The following is a 16695-nucleotide window of genomic DNA, read 5'->3' on the forward strand; positions in this document are numbered from 1 at the left end:
CACTCCTGCCCCCAGAAATCCAAGGTCAAGAGCCAGGTCAGTGCCATGATTCAGTATTTTAATTCGCTAAGGGCACAGCTCAACTGCAGGAGGCCAGCTGGGCGGCAAGGCCACTCCACTGACAGCCACAGCCTGTGGCCCTCTGTGGGCACGGTCCAGGGGCACAGCCACCCCCAACAGAGACACACTCTCACACACACTCACTCCTGTACTCTTGGACACACCTCCAGGCCTCTGGAACTGGCCCAGGGTCCCGCTTGCCCTCACAGCCATCCGTCCTCCTAGCGCCCAGGGCGCCCACGGCCCCTCTTAGACTTCTTGGTCCCTGAGGGGGGTCGGATGGGGAGGGGGGCAGAGCTCGAGGGTGGCGGTGGTGGTGGCAGGAGAGGAGGTAGAGGGGACTCCGTGGGCTCCAATGGGCCAGGGCTGGGCCGGAATCCCTCAAAGGGTGAGAATTTCAGGGGGCTGCAGGGAAAACCAAGGCTGAGTCAGCACCTACTGGCACTGGGGTCAGAGGGCCAACTTCCCCACCTGCCTGGGCACACAGACTATGAGGTCAGGTGCCCAGCCAGGCAGCCTGTGCCACGAGGGGTCCCCAGTGGTAGATGACAAAGCAGAGGCTAGCACTGAGATTCAGCCTAGGCAGCCCTGGGGTGGACGGGGCAGAGCCAAAGCTAGAACTGGCCTCCTGCTCCAGCTACACACTCCCTTCTGCCCTGTGGTACCTGACCGGGGTCCGGGGGCTGCTGTTCAGGCGCCTGGGGGAGCGTAGCTTGGGCTGGAAGGAGAAGCCCTCCTTGCTGCTGTCCAGGACGGAGGGTGCCACGTACGTGAAGCCCTGGGAAGGAGGTGCAAGGCAGGGCTGGGCAACGCTCAGCATCCTCCACTCCTTAGCCACAATCCTTCCCGTGTCCCCATAACCCTCGGGCCACAAAGGACCTCACCAGGAAGGCCTGGTTGGCACTCTCACTGAGGGCCGTATCATCTGGACTGTCCACTGGCGTCTGCCGTGTGAAGTGGATGTCAAACTGGCTCACGTCCTCCTCTGACTGCTGTGAGCGACCCGAATGGGGAGAAGGGGTCAGGGAGCGTCCAAGATGGGCCCTCCACCTGCCCCCAGTCCGGTGGGACCTCCACTCACCAGACAGGGCCTGAAAGGGGGGTCTACGCGGCGAGCCAGGAGGTCATCCCAATTAATGTGTCGGAAGAAGGGGTGTCTCTGTGGGTAGAGTGCCCCCAAACACCACCATTTCACCCTCTTCGGCTCCCTCAGTAACTCCCTCTGCCCTAAGGCCCTGCCTGCCCCCTGTCCTTTGGGGGCTCAGCCCCGCCCTCTCCTGATGGTCCCAGACCCACCTGCACATCAGCAGCGTCTCCTGGGCCACCACCCATCCGTTGGCTGGGATTCCGCTTCAGAAACTGCGGGGCGAGGGCAGAGGGTGAGGGTCTGGGGGATAGACACTGACTGTGTGTTCCCCTGTGTTCCTGGGGGCTGGCTGGGGCGGGGAAGGGTGGAGGAGGGAGAAGGCCTCTGGAGTTGGGTCTCCACCTACGGGCCACCCTAGGACTTCCAAACTTGGTCCAATGGGCCCTCTGCCATGAAGCCTTCGTAAAGGCACCTGGTCACCGGGATCACTCCAGGGCACTCCAGCAGGGATCCAGTCTCCAAACCCACCCTTCCCACTTTTATCCCTAATGATTGCCTTCGTGATGGGAGAGCAGCTAGCTCATCATGAACGTTTTCTTTGGCTGATGAGAACTTGGACTACAAATGTGTACAGGGTCAGCAGCTGGTCTACAACAGAGCTAAGGCACAAGCTCGGTGTCTTGGAACCCAAAGCAGGTGCCGCTTCATCCCAAAGGCATACTGCACAAGTGGGGATGTCGCACAGCCCAGAGGACCCCATACGGGGCCTAGAAGACATGGGGGCTGGACCAGGGGCAGGAGGGAGCCCACCCCCCCCCTTTTTTTTTTTAAGTTTATTCATTTATTCTGAGAGAGAGAAAGAGAATCCCAAGCAGGCTCTGCACTGGGGCTCGAACTCATGAACCGTAAGATCATGACCTGAGCTGAAATCAAGAGTCTGGACGCTTAACTGACTGAGCGCCCCCAGGCGTCCCCGGAGCCCACCTTTTTGACGAGGTCCCGGGCATCCGGGGTGAGGTAGGGGGGCAGTGTCAGCTTCCCTTTGATGATCTTGTCCATGGTTTTCTTCCGGTTCTCCGCAGTGAAGGGTGGCTGGAGAAAGCAGACGGTGAGAGGAGACTTGCGGGCTTCACCCCAGGCCCTGCCCCTGGCCGGGATGGGGACCCCCTCCCACCCCTCTCCCCCCTCCCCTCCTCCCAAGGAGGCTGGACTTGCCGATCCAGTGAGCATGTCGTACATCAGGGCCCCCAGGCTCCACCAGTCCACCGCCCGGTTGTGGCCACTGCGCACCAGAATCTCAGGGGCCCTGAGGGGACGGGTGAAACCATCAGCCCGGCCAGGCCTTTCCTGGCATTTCTCCCCACCCCTGGTCCCAGCCAGCTACCACCTACATGTACTCAATGGTGCCACAGAAGGTGTGGGTGACGGCGCCCTCATGGATCGACTCCTTGCAGAGTCCAAAGTCTGTCAGTTTGATGTGGCCTGGGGAAGGTGTTGGAGAGGGTGGTCAGGGCCCTGGCTCACTGCACGGTGCTCCTCGGCCCTCCCGGCAGATTCTGACCCGCCTCGCAGCTGCGGGGGGCAGGGTGCACGCGCGCATGCGCACCCTGGCTGCTGAGCATGATGTTCTCAGGTTTGAGGTCCCGGTAGATGATGCCTTGGGAGTGCAGATGGCCCAGGGCCAGCGTGATCTCTGCCAGGTAGAAACTGCAGAGACAGGACAGGGTGAAGGCAAGGGTAGGGGTGGGGCTTGCTCTGGGGAGAGGGGATCCCTGGAGCCCCTCAGGAGGGGCAAGAAGTAATACCTACCAGGCCGTGTCTTCCAGGAAGATGCCCTCTCGCTCCAGATGCGTGAAGAGCTCACCGCCTGCGACACAAACACGTCAGCAGCTGTGTGCTGGGAGCAAGTGCCTTCGCGCTCTGAATCTTGGTTTCTTCTTGGGGAGAGTGGGACTCATAATTCCGGCCCTACCTGCCTCACAGAGCTGCCGTGGGGATTCAATTCAATTCAGCAAACATCTACCGACGCCTACTCGGTGTCTGGCCCTGTGCTGGGTGAAGCTGGGGACACAGAGATGAAGAGACCCAGCCATTGCCCTCAGGACGCTCAGTCTAATGGGGAGACAGACATGCACACAGGTGCTCTAACATGCCAGACTGAGGCAACAGCTCCAAGAGCTTAACCCAAAAAATCTCACAGAGGCGGCAAAATTACTCCCAATGTGAGGGGACACAGCCCACGGTAGCAATGAGAATTAAGGGGGCGCTGAGACAGACACAGATGCTGGAGCTCACAGGGCCCATCTGGTGCAGATGGGACAGGGGGAGGGGTCAGGCCCCACCGCTTCGTGGCCAGCAGGGGGCACCAGGCCAAGGAGGCCAGGCTTATCTGAGCAGTTACAAGGAGCCATGACTGTGAGTGTTGGGGACAATTCCATGCCGACACGACGAGCACCCTGGGAGTTCGTGGAGGAGACATTAGGAAGAGGGTGAGCTGAAGGCCTCAGGCCCGGTTTGGAAACAACTGTGACTCGTGCCCTCCCCTCAAGAGAGTGGAGATGATGGAGGACACTGCCAAGAATGAACCAGCTGGATCTGGGACCTGATGGGACACAGGGCACCCAGGAGAGAGGAGCAGGACATGAAGGGGTGGTGGATGTGCACAAAACAAGCCCCTGGGTTTCTGTACGAACTCCCACTGTTCCCGTCCACCCCCAATACAGGTGAGGGACACAAGAGGTGCTGGACAGACGTTTGCTGAATGAATGAATGGATGGATGGATGGATGGACGGATGGATGAAGGGATGGATGGACAGACGGATGGATGAGTGTGGGGGCCCCCTAGCCATTCTACACACCACATCTCTCCGGGCTTCCCCAGAGTTCCCAGTGCTTCCTGGCTGGTTCCCTGGCCCTGGTTCCCCCGCTGGGCCCGCGCTCATACCACTGAGGCACTCGAGGATGAGGTAGAGTTTGCCACCAGTCTGGAAGGCATAGGCCAGTTCCACAATGAAGGGGTGCTTCACTGACTCTAGAATGTTCCGTTCAGCCCGCGTGTGTGCTGTGTCCTTGGCGTTGCGCACAATTTTGGCCTGAAGAGGCGGGGATCACAGTCAGAAGGTAGGTGCCTCGGGCTCCTTTAGTCCCTCCAGCCATTATCCTTCCTCCACCCTGTCTCACTCCATTGTATTTTTTCACAATCCCGCTAACGACGGTCATCCTTCTCAAGGACTGATTTATCCTCTAGAGGTATATCTCCACTTTGGCACGGATGGCATTTGGGGCAGGTAATTCTTTGTTGTGGGCGCCGTCTTGTACATCGGAGGATGTTTAACAGCATCCCGGGCCTCTACCTACTGGATGCCAGGAGCACCCTCTCCAGCTGTGACTCAAAAATGTGGAAATTGCCACATGTCCCCTGGGAGGCAAAACAGCCCATAGGCGAGAACTACTATACAATAATATAACCGCAATGGACAATAAACCAGCAAATGCCCAAGACTGGCACCGTTTCCACCATCACGTTCACTAGTGTCTTCCCAAAGCCTGGAAGAGTGCATGGGGAATGGCAGCCACCGAGTAAGGATTTGCTGGCTGAACAAATGACTCACCTTCCTCAGGACTTTCATGGCATATATTTTTCCCAAATTGGTGCCCTGCACCTTTCGCACTTGGAACACCTGTAGGGCAGGGGAGACAGGATTAACCTCCCTCTCCATAGCCTACCTTCACAAAGCTCCACCCTAAAGCTCCGGCCTTGAGAGCGAGAGGCCTAGGCCCACCCAAGGGTGGGGCAGGAAAGAGGTCAGGGCAGACTCTGAGAGGATTTGCCTTTCCCTCCTTTATGTTTTTACCCCAGAGATCTACAGAGGCTCTAGTGATCTACAAGTCTAATTTGTCTTGAGACCCTCTGCTGCTGCAAGACTGAGGCAGGGAGACCAGCAGGGGAGAAGGGCCAGTACCTTGCCATAGCCCCCCTTGCCCAGGACACGCAGCAGCTCAAAGCAGTGGGGCCCGATGCGCTCGGGGCCCAAGTTCACACTGGTCTCCGTTAACTCCACCTCCTCGCAGTGTCCCACAGGCCTATTGACGCAAGAGGTTAATGGGGGCAAGGCTCCAGTTCGCCCCAGCCCATTCCCTCCCTGCACACCGCACCCCCCCCCCAACACAACCCGCACTCACTCCAGGCCAGCCGCCCTCAACTCGCCATGGGGCCACACGTCCTGTGAGAAACCGAGGGGTAAGAGCCAAGGAAGGTACCAGGAGCCCTCCCCCTCAAGCTGGACTACTTGGCCCGGGAGAGGAGGGGGTCAGGAATGGGAGCTAGGGGGCGACGGGCCAGCACTGGGGAGGAGAGGCCGAGGGCAGAAAAGGGAGAACCAGGGGAAGGGCTGGGGACCTGGAAGACAGGTCGGGGTGGGTGAGGATGGGTCAGAACTTAATGGGGACCGGGATCTGAGACACCGGCTGGGGGGAAGCCAGCGCCATTCCACCGTCTAGGGGATGGGATCGGCTCCGGGATCGAGCCGCGCCCAGGAGGACCACTCACCGAGGGGCTGAACTCTGGCTCGCCCTCGCTGCCTTCCTCCGTCTCCAGGTCCAGGTCAAACACGGCCGCCATAGCGGCGCCGGCCCGGCGGGCCCCTCGGCCCTGGCTCGGCCGCGCTCGGACTGACAGTCCGGGGGGCGGAGGGTAGTCTGTACATCATCACTCCGCGACCGAGGCCGCGGCGGCGCGCGCCGATGACGTAGGGAGCTTCCCCCTCCCTCCCCCAGGACCGCTTAGTCAAGGAGGGGAGAAAAGATGGCGCCCAGCGCAAGGCCTCTCGGGAACCGGCTTAACTCTCTTGGGCGGGACTTTCTCAGTCTTGCCAGCACTGTTCTCCCGGGGCGGCACCGGACAAGGGCTACCTGGAAGGCGCTCATCTTGGTTCTGGGGAGAGTTTGAGTGTGCCTGGGACAGAGGCACAGGCAGGTATGGCTGTAAACTTAACTCCCAGCCCCGTTCAAGCCGTGCGCTGGCTGCGTGGCTGGGTGGCTGGGTGCTGGCTGGGTGGCGAAAGGCAGGTCGCGTCTCTCTGTTCGGTCCTGAAAGAGAGGTAGCTGCATCTCAGTCCCCTTAACGTGCCACCTGACTCGAGGACCCTGCAAGTCAAAGCATATACTGCGTGACGACGGCTCCACGCCCAGGTCAGGCTGGGCTTTTTTGCCAGCTTCTTCCCAGAAAGGATTTGGGTCCCATTGATCCACCCGTAAATACGGGCTTGTGTTGAAGTTTGCTCCCATGCCAATTTAAGTACATTTCTTAATTTTGCTACTGGTACAGAATAGGTGCTTAATAAAACTTGGTTAAAAGAATGAATGAATGAATGAATGAATGAATGAATGAATACACCAAACCGGGTCTGTGACTTTCGATTTGGGCATGGATTCTTGTTGGGGTTCTGGGCGGGGGGATGGGGGGGTGGGACGTGAATCTGGGCCACACCAGGTCCTGGATTGCTGGAGGTCTGATTGCTGGAGGCTGTCCGGATGTGCATTCCAGGTGGATGGGGAGGTGAAATGTGAACTCAGATGGACAGAACTCAGGAGTCTCCAGGCTGGAGGAGGTTTTATCTGGTTGGATGTGGCCCTCTGTTGAAATCCCACCCTCCACAGACTCTCAGGTTTGGGTCCCGTTGTGGGTGACCATGGCAGGGCCCCGCTCATGGTCAACCCAGAGGCCCAGCCGGTGTGGTGTTTTATCCTTCGCTCCAGATGCTATAGGTATCCCGTAGCCACCTCTCCCTCCTCCCTTCCCCACCTCCCATCTAGCTGAACCTGAGAGGTGTTGTCCAAGTCACAAGAACCAGATACCAGATACTTCATTAGTCTAGAAGCCTTTATTTGGAGAGGGATGCTTGTGGAGCTGGCCACAGCTCCTGTGCTGTACAGAGGCAGAGTTATTAAAACAGCCTCCCCTGAATTAGGAAGGGAGTGTAGACTCTCCTCTGCCAATGCTAGTTATGCCAGAGGCCAAAGCACCAAAGCTTGGTGGAGAAGGTGCATGCTGCATGGGAGAAGGCGTTCGCTCGTCTTACGGCCACATACGAGTGAGGGCGGGGAGGTGAGTGGGGTTTAGAAGCTGAGTGGGCACATGAGGCTTAGTAGAAGTGGAAACCTGAATTTTGTATCTCGTCCCTTGATCCTCTATCTACTGTGGTATGACCTTGAGGCAATGGTTGTTCCTCCCTGGGCCTGTTTCCTCATCTGTAGAATGGGGCAGTAGTGTCTGCCTGGAGAGGAGATGGTTACTGCTGACCCCAGGCCACCTGTTTCTACCGCTCAGGCCAAATGAGGCAGGCCGGGCACTGCCGAAAGTTGTCAGCAGGCTCTAGAGAGATCCTGGAATTTGCTAAGTGAGGGGTGAGAGGAAGAGGACAGGGTTTAGTCTCAGGTTTTCATAGGATTTGTCCAAGGCCAGGGGCCAGCCAGCGTCTGTCTTCCTGTAGGCTGCAGGAAGACAGGCAGACCTGGAGGGATGACAAGGATGGGCTAAGTTTGGGCCTCTCTCATCTCCCTGGGGCAGGTGTGCGTGCGTGTGTGTGTGTGTGTGCAGCTGCTGTTGCTTCTCCACGGCTAGAGTCTTGGGACAGGATTGGGGCCTTTGGGCTGAACTAACAGCAAAAGGGGCCAGCGGCCCCCCCAAGATACTTTCTTTTGTGGCCCTCAAGCCAGGATGCCTTAATGTCAAATGGCCCTGCCACTCTGGAACAGACCTGAGGCCTCCGAGTGAGCCAGACCAGAATTGGGGCAGGGCTATAGGAAGAGAGGCACTATTTGAAGTGGGACAGGAAGTGGGCAACAGGGTAGTGGGGCCCATCGATGCCCAGACCCTGGCAGAGGCCCAGCAGGCGGAGACGAGCCTCAGCCAGGCTGGGCCCAGCACAAGCCACACTGCAGTAGGGCTCCTCGTATTCACCAGGCACCAGGACCTCCTCCAGCAAATTGAAGCGCAGCAGGCCTTGGTCATGAAGAGCCTGCAGGGTCTCACGGCTGGCGGTGGAACTCAGAGTCTGAAGGTGCTGGGAAGCCAGGCACATGACGCCCACCAGGTGGCCACGGGCACGTGGGTGGCTGGGCAAGGCAGGCCGCAGGCCACAGGCCACCATAGCTGCAGCCAGCAGCAGGTCCACACCATAGAGCTCCAGGATCCAGTCTCTCAGGTAGAAGCCACCCATCCGAGGGTTGATCTCGATGAGTTTCGGCCCGGCCCTGGTGAGCTTGAGCTCCACGTTGAAGACCCCATCCAGCAGCCCGCAGCCCAGGCAACAGCGGAAGGCTGCCTGCACCAGCTGTGCCTCCTGCTCCGGTGCCAGCCCAGTGGGCATGCAGGCCGCCGTCTCAGTGAAGCCAGGCAGCCTCGTGGGGCCATTGTCGGAGACGAAGGCGGCCAACAGTCGCCCACCATAGACCACCAGATCCACATCGTGCTCGGTGCCCTCAATGAACTCCATCAGCAGCATGGCATTCCCCCAGCCCAGCCCGATGCCGGGGTGGTCAGCCTCACCCTGCAGGTCGCGGGTGATCCGGGAAAAGTGTTCGTGGCACTGCGGTGCGTCCTCCACCAGCCGCACACCCACTGCGCCTGCCCCAAACTCCAGCTTCATGACACCCGGCAGGGGCACCTGGTGGACGGCCCTCTCCACATCGGCCTCACTCTCCAGCGGGCAGCAGGGCACGGCATGGAGGGAGGGCGCGGGCCAGGGTGGGCCATGGCAGCGCAACAGGTGCAGCTGGGTGCAGCTCTTCTGCTTGGCCAGGCGCATGGCAGCCGGGGGGCTGCAGGGCAGACCCAGCTCCTGGCAGAGCAAGGCCGTGAGTACTAGGCAGTCGTCCCAGTAGGAGAAGCAGCCATCGAGCTGCAGGCCACGTGCCCGCACCAGTTCCGCCAGCAGCCGCGCATTCTCTTCGTCCCTCCGGTGCTCTGTCACATCAAAGTGGATGAAAGTCTGCACCAGTTGGGATGCAAAGTGGTTGGGATCCGACTCCACTAGGTGCAGCTGCAGAAACCACCAGAGGGCAACACACCCAGGTCAGCCTCTGCCGGACGCTGGGGAGATAGGATGGGGCCACGAACGTGGTTCTGGCCCTCAGAGGCGACGGAATCACTGGTTCTAAGTGCTCAAAAAACCATCTGTTGATGACTGACTAAACGGAAGGTGCAGAGATAACACACTTAACCCAGCCTGAAGGGGAAGGAAGGCATCTCAAAGGAGGCAATACTTCGGTCGGGAGCTGAGTAAGAATCAGCCAGAGGAAAGATGGCAGGAGGGAAAGGGTGTGATCTGAGTGGGCAGGGGCTGGAGCAAAGAGAGAGAGAGAGAGAGAGGGCTGCTGGGCTCATTCTCACTCTGACCAGAGCTTGTAGGGGAACCACCAGGGTTAGGGTTTGGGACAGGTGGTCTGGTGGCTTTGGGCATCATGTTCTTGGCCATTATTCACCCAAAGAGTTCTGACCTTCAGGGGGTGCCCACAAAGGAATCCAGTGGGGCCCTGTGCCCCAAATCTCACTGCCCGCTGGGGGAACACAGACACAAAGCAGCGGGTAACCAGGGCAGAGACAGCTCCTGGAAGAGAGGGGAGGGTGGCTGTCTGCACAATAACACTAGGCGGCGGGAGAAGTGGACATTCCAAGTGGAGAACACCATGTGCAAGGCAGGGAGTGAAAAGACGTGGGAATGGCTGGGGGGAGAATTTCCTAGGGCCCGTTGTACTGCGGAAGAGGGAAGAGGAGGCCACTGTGGTAGATTAGGGCCACAAAGAACCTAGACATTTGGCCTCTGTTTTATCTGTTCAGTGCAGATAAGAATGTCTGCGCCGCCTGCATGGCCCCGGATTCTGTGATGTGAGGCCACTGCTCTGAATCTGATTCGCGATGTGTAAGCTGCTCCCCAGCACTCTCCTCACGCCCTCGGGAATCCAACCTCGAAGGATCTGCCCTTCCTGCAGCATAGGGCCGGGCTCCTCAGCCTGGCATTCGGGGTCCGGGTTCTGATACTAACACTGAATGACCCCCTCCCCCCACCCCCTCCAGCCCTTCAACGCTGGTTTCTTTTTGCCCCGAAGGGCTCTATGCCCTCCCGGGGGACCTCTTACACCCGGCTGGAGCAGAACGTGGCCAGAGGCCAAAAAGTTTAGGCTTCTAATCTTGGGCGGGGCGGTGGGCCCCACCCCTACTCCTGGGCTCTAAAGCCCCCAGCGGACACGCCCGGCTCAGGCTCCGCCCCTAGCGGTGCTGGCCCCGCCCCCAGAGCTCACACCGTCCCCGCGCCCAGGGCACCGCCTCCACCTCCACGGAGGCCCGGGGGTCAGGCCCGGCCCCGCCCACCTTGAGCCCGTAGTCGCGCGCCGCCTCCCACACGAACTTCTTGCTGACGCCGCCCGCGCCGATCAGCAGCAGCTGCTTGCCCTCCATGAGGCAGTGCGCCGAGCGTCGCAGCATGGTCTCCACGAGCGGCGCGGCCGCGGCCTCCCGGGCCGCCGGCTGCGAGCGCTGCGCGGCCCACAGCCCCTCGAGCGCACCGCACGCCTCCAGACACAGGCCGCAGTTCAGCTCCAGGGCTACGGGGGTCAGCGCGCGGTCTGCCACAGTCAGCGCGAAGTCTACGCCTGGGCCGGGGCGGGAGGATGCGCGGGCTCAGCGCCGCCTGCCCTCCGGCCTCGACCCTCGACCCCCGCCCCCGGCCCGGGCCGCCCGCGCTCACCGAGGAAGTCAGTGCGGGCCCGGCGCCCGCCGCGCTGCTCAGCGCTCAGGCCGGCCTCCAGGGCCAGCACGGCGGCCAGCGCGGCCTCGGCCGCTGCCTTGACGCGCCGCCGCACGACCGCCACCTGCGTCGCTTCACCCAGGCCGCACCGGGCCAGTGCCACCTCCAGCGTCTGTGGCAAGGAGCTCCGGTGCCGCAGAGGCCGGTCCTCACGGCCCACACTGCACACCACCTGGGCAGGGTGTGGCTGAGGGTGTCGTCCGAGAGCAGCCCTCCCAGGACTGACACTGCCCCCCCACCCCCGCCCCTGCACTCCTACCCCGGTGCCCGGAGATCCAGGCCAGACCTCTCACTGCGCATTCAAGTAGCCCAGTCCTCCTTTGTGACTTACGCCGCACAAGTCACTTTCCCCTGCCACTGCCCATCTGGTCCTTTACACCCTGAGGGGCGTCTACCCAGGCTTCCGGGCCCAGCTAGGGTCTCTGTTCCCTGAAGGCTCCAAGCCTACTTGCTGCTGCGGGCCCGGGGGCCCGTGCCACCCCGCTTGGCTCAGAGCTATGCTCCCCAGAGGGTCCTCAAGCTGCCCTAAGTTCCCCAGCTTGGAGGCCCCCTCCTAAAGGGCCCTGGACACTGGAGGTTCAGGGACCCTCCGTCAGCCCCTTCTGTGGGCAAGAGCTCCTTGGGAATAGGATTCAGCCCTGGGCCCTGGTGCCTAGTATGGAGTATCCGAGCTCCTGATGGAGGAAGGGTGCAGGAAGGGGAGGGAAAAAGCTTCAGACCCAGGAGTCCTCCAGGACACCATCAAGGTTCCCCCCAAAGATTTTGTCCTCTCTCTACCCAGGGGCCCTCAGCAGCTCATTGGAGCTGGGCTGGGTTGGGCTGGCCTGGGCTGTGGCAGCAGGGTCAGGACCTGAACCTGGGCCACACTCACCTTGCTCAGCAAGGGCCTGTCACCCTGTGTCCGACATACCACAGCACAGATCCGCACAGCCAGCTCAGGGCCAGGTGGGGGACTGCCTGGGGAAAGACATGAAGCCTGAGCCCAGCACAGAGCAACCAGGAGGCTGAGCCGGCACCCACTCCTGGCTGGCCCAGGTGGCTCTCACCTGGGAAGGGCAGCTGGGCAGGTGGGCACACAGCCTCCACCAGGACACTCTCCTCCTCCTCCAGTTTCTCCAGCAATGCCAGCACCATGTCGACCACTGTGCCCAGCTCCTTTTGCGAGTACAGACGCAGTGCCTGCCGCCCCCGCCAGCGCCAGCCACTGAGCTTCACGGCCACCTGCAACAGGGAGGGGAGGGGGGCCTCCTTACCACCCCACGTACGTATGGGGTGGGATGCTCACACGTAGGATCCAATGTGTAAACTGAAGTAAGAAGGCAAGGGGTCGCCACAGAGATAGGCCAGCAGCAGGACCCCAAGTTGGGGACAACTTCCCAGCAGGACTTGGTAACCATCCGTGGGTCCCATCCTGCTGGCATCTGCACAGACCTCGGAGGCAGGAACCTGTTACCTGCAGGGCATCACCCAAGGCCTCGGAGTGCAGAAAGGCCTCTACTTCCTCCTTCACCAGTGTCTCCTGGCCCTCTTTGCCACTCAGCTCCACCAGCCGTAGTCCTGGGCTGGCATCCCCTACCCGCAGCAGTGCTGGTGGCTTGTAGGTGAAAGCCAGGGTAGCTGGCACAGCCACGCCACCCTGCTGAGCCAGCAATCTCCTGGTCAGCAGCCTGTCTTCCAGCAGCCGGGCCAGCTCAGCTGAGGCTCCTGTGGGGCAGGTCAGGTCACGGGCAAGTTCAGCTGCCTCTCGACCCCGGCCAGGTCCCAGCCCCAGGCCCGCCAGGAAGTAGGTGGCTCGGCGTGGGGGGACAAAGTCATCCAGGAATGTCAAGCCCCCCGGGTAGAAGCTCACGGCCTTGGAGACCAGCAGGGCCGACTCGCCCGGCTGCCCAGGTGCTGGCACCTTCGTCAGCCAAGCAGGGGACAGGCAAAGGAGCATGTTTCCTGCGGACAGAAGGAGGACGGCTGCTGGCCAGGGAAGGCTTAATGCCCCCAAGCCCTCCACCTCCAGCCCAGGGACCCTGGGTAGTAGGGGGCAGCTGCTCCCAGAACCCACCCCCACTCAGAGCATGGCAGCTGGCCCAGTGGAATGCAGGCAGTTGCCAGGGTCAGTGGGTATTTTGGGATGTGGCCGGGCCAGGGCAGGGCTGCCCTTTCTACAGGAGGGGGTGGGGGAACTTGGGCACACACTCACCCGGGCTCTGGACCCCTCCTTCCAGCAGCACGGACAGAAAGGTGCTGGGGGATCCCAGAATGCATAAGGTCACCTCCGCACCAGGGCAGCCTCGGGAGGGGAAAGAATGTGGCCAAGCTCAACAGGGGCTCCCCCCGATATCTTTCTGCCTACCCTCCCCTGTTCCATAGCCCTGCCCTCTTCTTAGGCCCCCAAGTCCTTCCCAGAGTGGGATGAGAAGAGTAGAGAGGACAGAGAAGAGACTGGAGAGAGAAGGGGCGCTGCCTGCCCATCCCACCCCATGAGGGTGGCTCCCTTCTCTCTGCAGCTGGCCTGGAAGATACTGGAGGCTGGGTGACCGGAGACCTGGGTTCTAGCCTGAGCTCTGACACTGACTTTCTCTGTGACCCAGGGCCCCCATGTCTCAGTTTCCCAGTGTGTGATCCCCAGGAGAGCCCAGTCTGTGATTTTCATGTCTTCGACCTGTGAACCCCTCTGTCCACAAAACCTTTGTGGCCATCTAGTATATTAAACAGATAAAGCAGGGGAGGAGTCTTGAGTCCCAACTGTTAGCAGCTCCCAAGGCACTTCTATAGAAGGTTTCGCTCCACAGAACATGGATTACAAATCCCATGGCTGGGTCTTCTGGGATACGAGGGAAGTCTGGATCTCTGCTTTACTGGTGCCAGATGCCCTTTGAAACAATACTTGCCTGCCCAAAGTTTACTGGCCTTGCTTCCCTGGCTTCAGATCCAGACAGAGCCTGGGGGAAGGGGCTGACCTTGACAGGGATGGGAAGCAGGCCGGGCTGAGGGTGCCTCCCTCCCCCTCCCAGGGATACACCCCTCCACGGAGCCCTCGGATACCTGTGCGGGGCACCTGGCTGCGGTCCTGGGTCTCCGGCAGGCCAGCTTGCTGAAGACAGCTCTGGAGGAGGCTATAGTGGTAGACGGTCCACGCCCGGGCCTCCGCTTCCTCGAGGGAGCCCTTGCAGTCCAGGCCCACGTCATGGCGCCAGGAGCCAGAGAAGCAGCCTGGGGGTGGCAGGCCAGCGCCTCCTCCCCATGGGCCCTCCTCTTCCTCCAGGTCCTTGGAGGCCAGCGGGCAGTCCCACGCGGGACCCAGTGGATCCAGAGAGAGCTGAGAGGGGCAGAAGTGGTGGGTCTTGGGCAGAGTGGGCAAAGGACACATTAAGTCACCCAAGGGTACAAGCCCGCCACGCTCCTGACCGTGGGTGATGTTTGGGGCAGACACTGTCCTAGGAACCAGGAGAGGATGGAGTCGGATTAGGGGATGAAGGCCTGTCCCCAGGAGCAGGCAGGTGGGAGTGCTTTGTAAACCGTAGGTGCAGTGCCCCGGGGAGGGAGGGGTGGGTAGAAAGCAACGTGCTGCTGGCTGGACCACCGCCCCCCATCCCACGCCAAGGTCTGCCCTAGCTTGGTTCACAGGACCAGAGGTTTTGGTCTGTTTGTTCATCAAGGCAGTCCTGGTGCATAAAACAGTGGCACACCATAGCTCCTCGACAAATGTTGACTGAAGAAGAAATGAACAAACGAGCCGAGCGATCACTCTCGAGCTGCTCATTTCTCTCTGCTTGTCCGTAACCTGCCATCACAGAGTTCTGCTGAGGCCTAAATACGTAGATAGATCTGGTCCACTGCCATCAAAGTAGGTCTTGAGGACCTACTGTGTGCCCAACCCTGTGCTAGGCATTGGCAGGGGGAAAAGCCGGTGCCCTTTTTACAGATGTTCTGAGTCATGGAAATGCTTTCTTTGGGTGAAATTTTACACCCCTGCCCCTCTCTGAGTCTGGCTGACTCCCACAGGAGGCTGCTCAGAGGCTCAGTGTGAACACAGTGGGGGACACAGGCGGGCCTGTCCTCCGGGGGACAGGCTGGGCTACCTTGTGAGGTTCCTTTGGGCTCTGTGGGGGCCTGGCATCTGCCCTGTCCCACCCCAGGATGCCAGTGAGGCTTGGACTACAGTCATGGGGAGACCGCGTGCTGTGGCCCCGGAGGGCAGGTCTGGGCCCGAGACCTGGGCTTGAATCAGAGCTAACCAGTGCCAAATTCGGAGCCTCGTGCCTTCTCTTGGAAGGTGTGCTCCCTGAGAGCCCAGACTGTGTGTTCCCTGATACATCCCCACCCCCAGAATGGTGTGCACAGATGTACGTGCACAATAAATGTTGCAGGATGAATGGGTGCGTGCCAAAGGGGACCAACAGTGCCCATCCCCGGGGCTGATGGGGGAGCGCCTGGCACACAGAGCTGGGAGGCAGCAGGGGTGTGTGCAGCTGGTCGCAGGCCCCAGTTGTCTGCAAGGGGGTGCCCCCAGGGTTAGGCTGTTGGATGCCAAACTCTGCCCTCTGAGCCCTCCCTCTGGCCAGGGGCTTGGGCCTTTGGGGGGAACGACCGGAGGATACTCACCATCTTACAGGTGGGGTGGCTGGCAGACTAATGGCAGAGACAAGGGGAGAGAGACCAAGGCGGGAGTCAGGGCGGCGGGGTCTGTACCCCACTGCCCAACCCCTAAGACGGGAAGAGAGGTGGCCGCCACGGTGCCTCCCCCTCACCCCCGTCCCTGACAACAGGTGTCCAAGGCTGCCCCACCTCCACCCCAAGGAGGCGGTGAGATTTCGGCCTCCGGGACCCCACGGATCCTGCACCCCTGAGCTCACACATCGCGGGCTGAGCCAGGGGGCGCTGGGCCCTTCCAGCGGGCGGCGCGCTGGGTCCCCGAGGCCCCTGCCCCCGCAGCCCCGCTCCCTGGCTCTCCCCGGGGGCGCGGGCAGGAGCCGGGGTACCTGGAGGGCTCCCTGGCTCTCCCCGGGGCGTGGGCAGGAGCCGGGGTACCTGGAGGGCTCCCTGACTCTCCCCGGGGCGCGGGCAGGAGCCGGGGTACCTGGAGGGCGGCGGCGGCGGCGGCGGCGGGGCTTGGCGGGCGGCGCGGCGGCGGTGGCAGCACGGGCGGGAGCGGGTGGCGCCGCTTTATATAGCAGTCCCCGGGAGGGAGTGCCCAGTGCGGGGCGGGGGCGGCGCGGGGCCCCAGCCAGCACCCCACCCCCCCACCGCCCCGCCGGCCCGCCACCCAGCCCGAGACCTGGGCTCCAGGGTGGAGCCGGGGAGAGACGGACAAAGTGGAACAGCCGGCCAGGTGCCAACGGACGGGGATGGTCAGAAGAGAGGGTCACAGACACGAGGCTGTGGGGAAGAGAAGGCACAACCGGGACAGGGGCAGAGAGAGCCCGAGAGAGGGACAGAGGGAGAGAAAGTCCGGGAATGAAGGAGGGATGGAAGAAAGGGGGAGGGAAGCGCGGAGGGAGAGGGAGAAGCCGAGAGGGCAGAGACCGGTGGCCGGGCTGCCCTTGGCCTTTGGGGGTGGGGTGGCCAGGAGAGCAGTCGGGGCACACAGTCTGGAGTCCTGCCCTTGGATAGAGTCCTGGGCTCCCTAGCGCATCCAGCCCACAGCAATGTGTCTTAGCCAGAGCACTCTGGCCTAGGGCAGACTGTCTCAGAAGCCCCTGTTAGGCAGGGGTCCCCGTACATCTGTGGGGTTCCTGCCTCACCTCTCC

At 61.3% G+C, this 16695-nt stretch overlaps 2 protein-coding genes across 6 annotated transcripts; both read right to left on the reverse strand.

Moving 5' to 3' along the window:
* Nucleotides 1-44: 44 nt before the first annotated feature.
* On the reverse strand, nucleotides 45-5844 carry RPS6KB2 (ribosomal protein S6 kinase B2). Its single transcript, XM_027045397.2, has 15 exons — nucleotides 5698-5844; nucleotides 5331-5371; nucleotides 5111-5231; nucleotides 4760-4828; nucleotides 4093-4240; nucleotides 2957-3014; nucleotides 2754-2854; nucleotides 2539-2629; nucleotides 2363-2453; nucleotides 2132-2239; nucleotides 1357-1419; nucleotides 1142-1219; nucleotides 945-1052; nucleotides 726-838; nucleotides 45-465 (listed from the first exon to the last, which is right to left on the reverse strand). Exons 1-15 carry the CDS (start codon nucleotides 5767-5769, stop codon nucleotides 282-284), a joined length of 1446 nt encoding a protein of 481 aa, XP_026901198.1. The 5' UTR covers nucleotides 5770-5844; the 3' UTR covers nucleotides 45-281.
* Nucleotides 5845-7015: 1171 nt separating this feature from the next.
* Nucleotides 7016-16107, reverse strand: CARNS1 (carnosine synthase 1). 5 transcript variants are annotated; one of them, XM_027045392.2, is made up of 11 exons: nucleotides 16026-16107; nucleotides 15928-15976; nucleotides 15551-15577; nucleotides 13991-14264; nucleotides 13146-13235; nucleotides 12408-12895; nucleotides 12001-12175; nucleotides 11826-11911; nucleotides 10895-11126; nucleotides 10519-10799; nucleotides 7016-9190 (listed from the first exon to the last, which is right to left on the reverse strand). In XM_027045392.2, the coding sequence occupies exons 3-11, from the start codon at nucleotides 15551-15553 to the stop codon at nucleotides 7964-7966; spliced, it is 2856 nt and encodes a 951-aa protein (XP_026901193.1). In that variant the 5' UTR covers nucleotides 15554-15577; nucleotides 15928-15976; nucleotides 16026-16107; the 3' UTR covers nucleotides 7016-7963. The 5 variants fall into 5 exon arrangements, with proteins under 5 accessions (XP_026901193.1, XP_053058824.1, XP_053058825.1 ...); XM_053202849.1 differs by lacking the exon at nucleotides 15928-15976 and having other exon boundaries at nucleotides 15977-16076; XM_053202850.1 differs by lacking the exon at nucleotides 15928-15976 and having other exon boundaries at nucleotides 16026-16075.
* Between the last annotated feature and the right edge of the window lie 588 nt (nucleotides 16108-16695).

The sequence above is a fragment of the Acinonyx jubatus genome, chromosome D1 (assembly GCF_027475565.1).
Source record: "Acinonyx jubatus isolate Ajub_Pintada_27869175 chromosome D1, VMU_Ajub_asm_v1.0, whole genome shotgun sequence".
Classification (NCBI taxonomy): Eukaryota; Metazoa; Chordata; class Mammalia; order Carnivora; family Felidae; genus Acinonyx; species Acinonyx jubatus.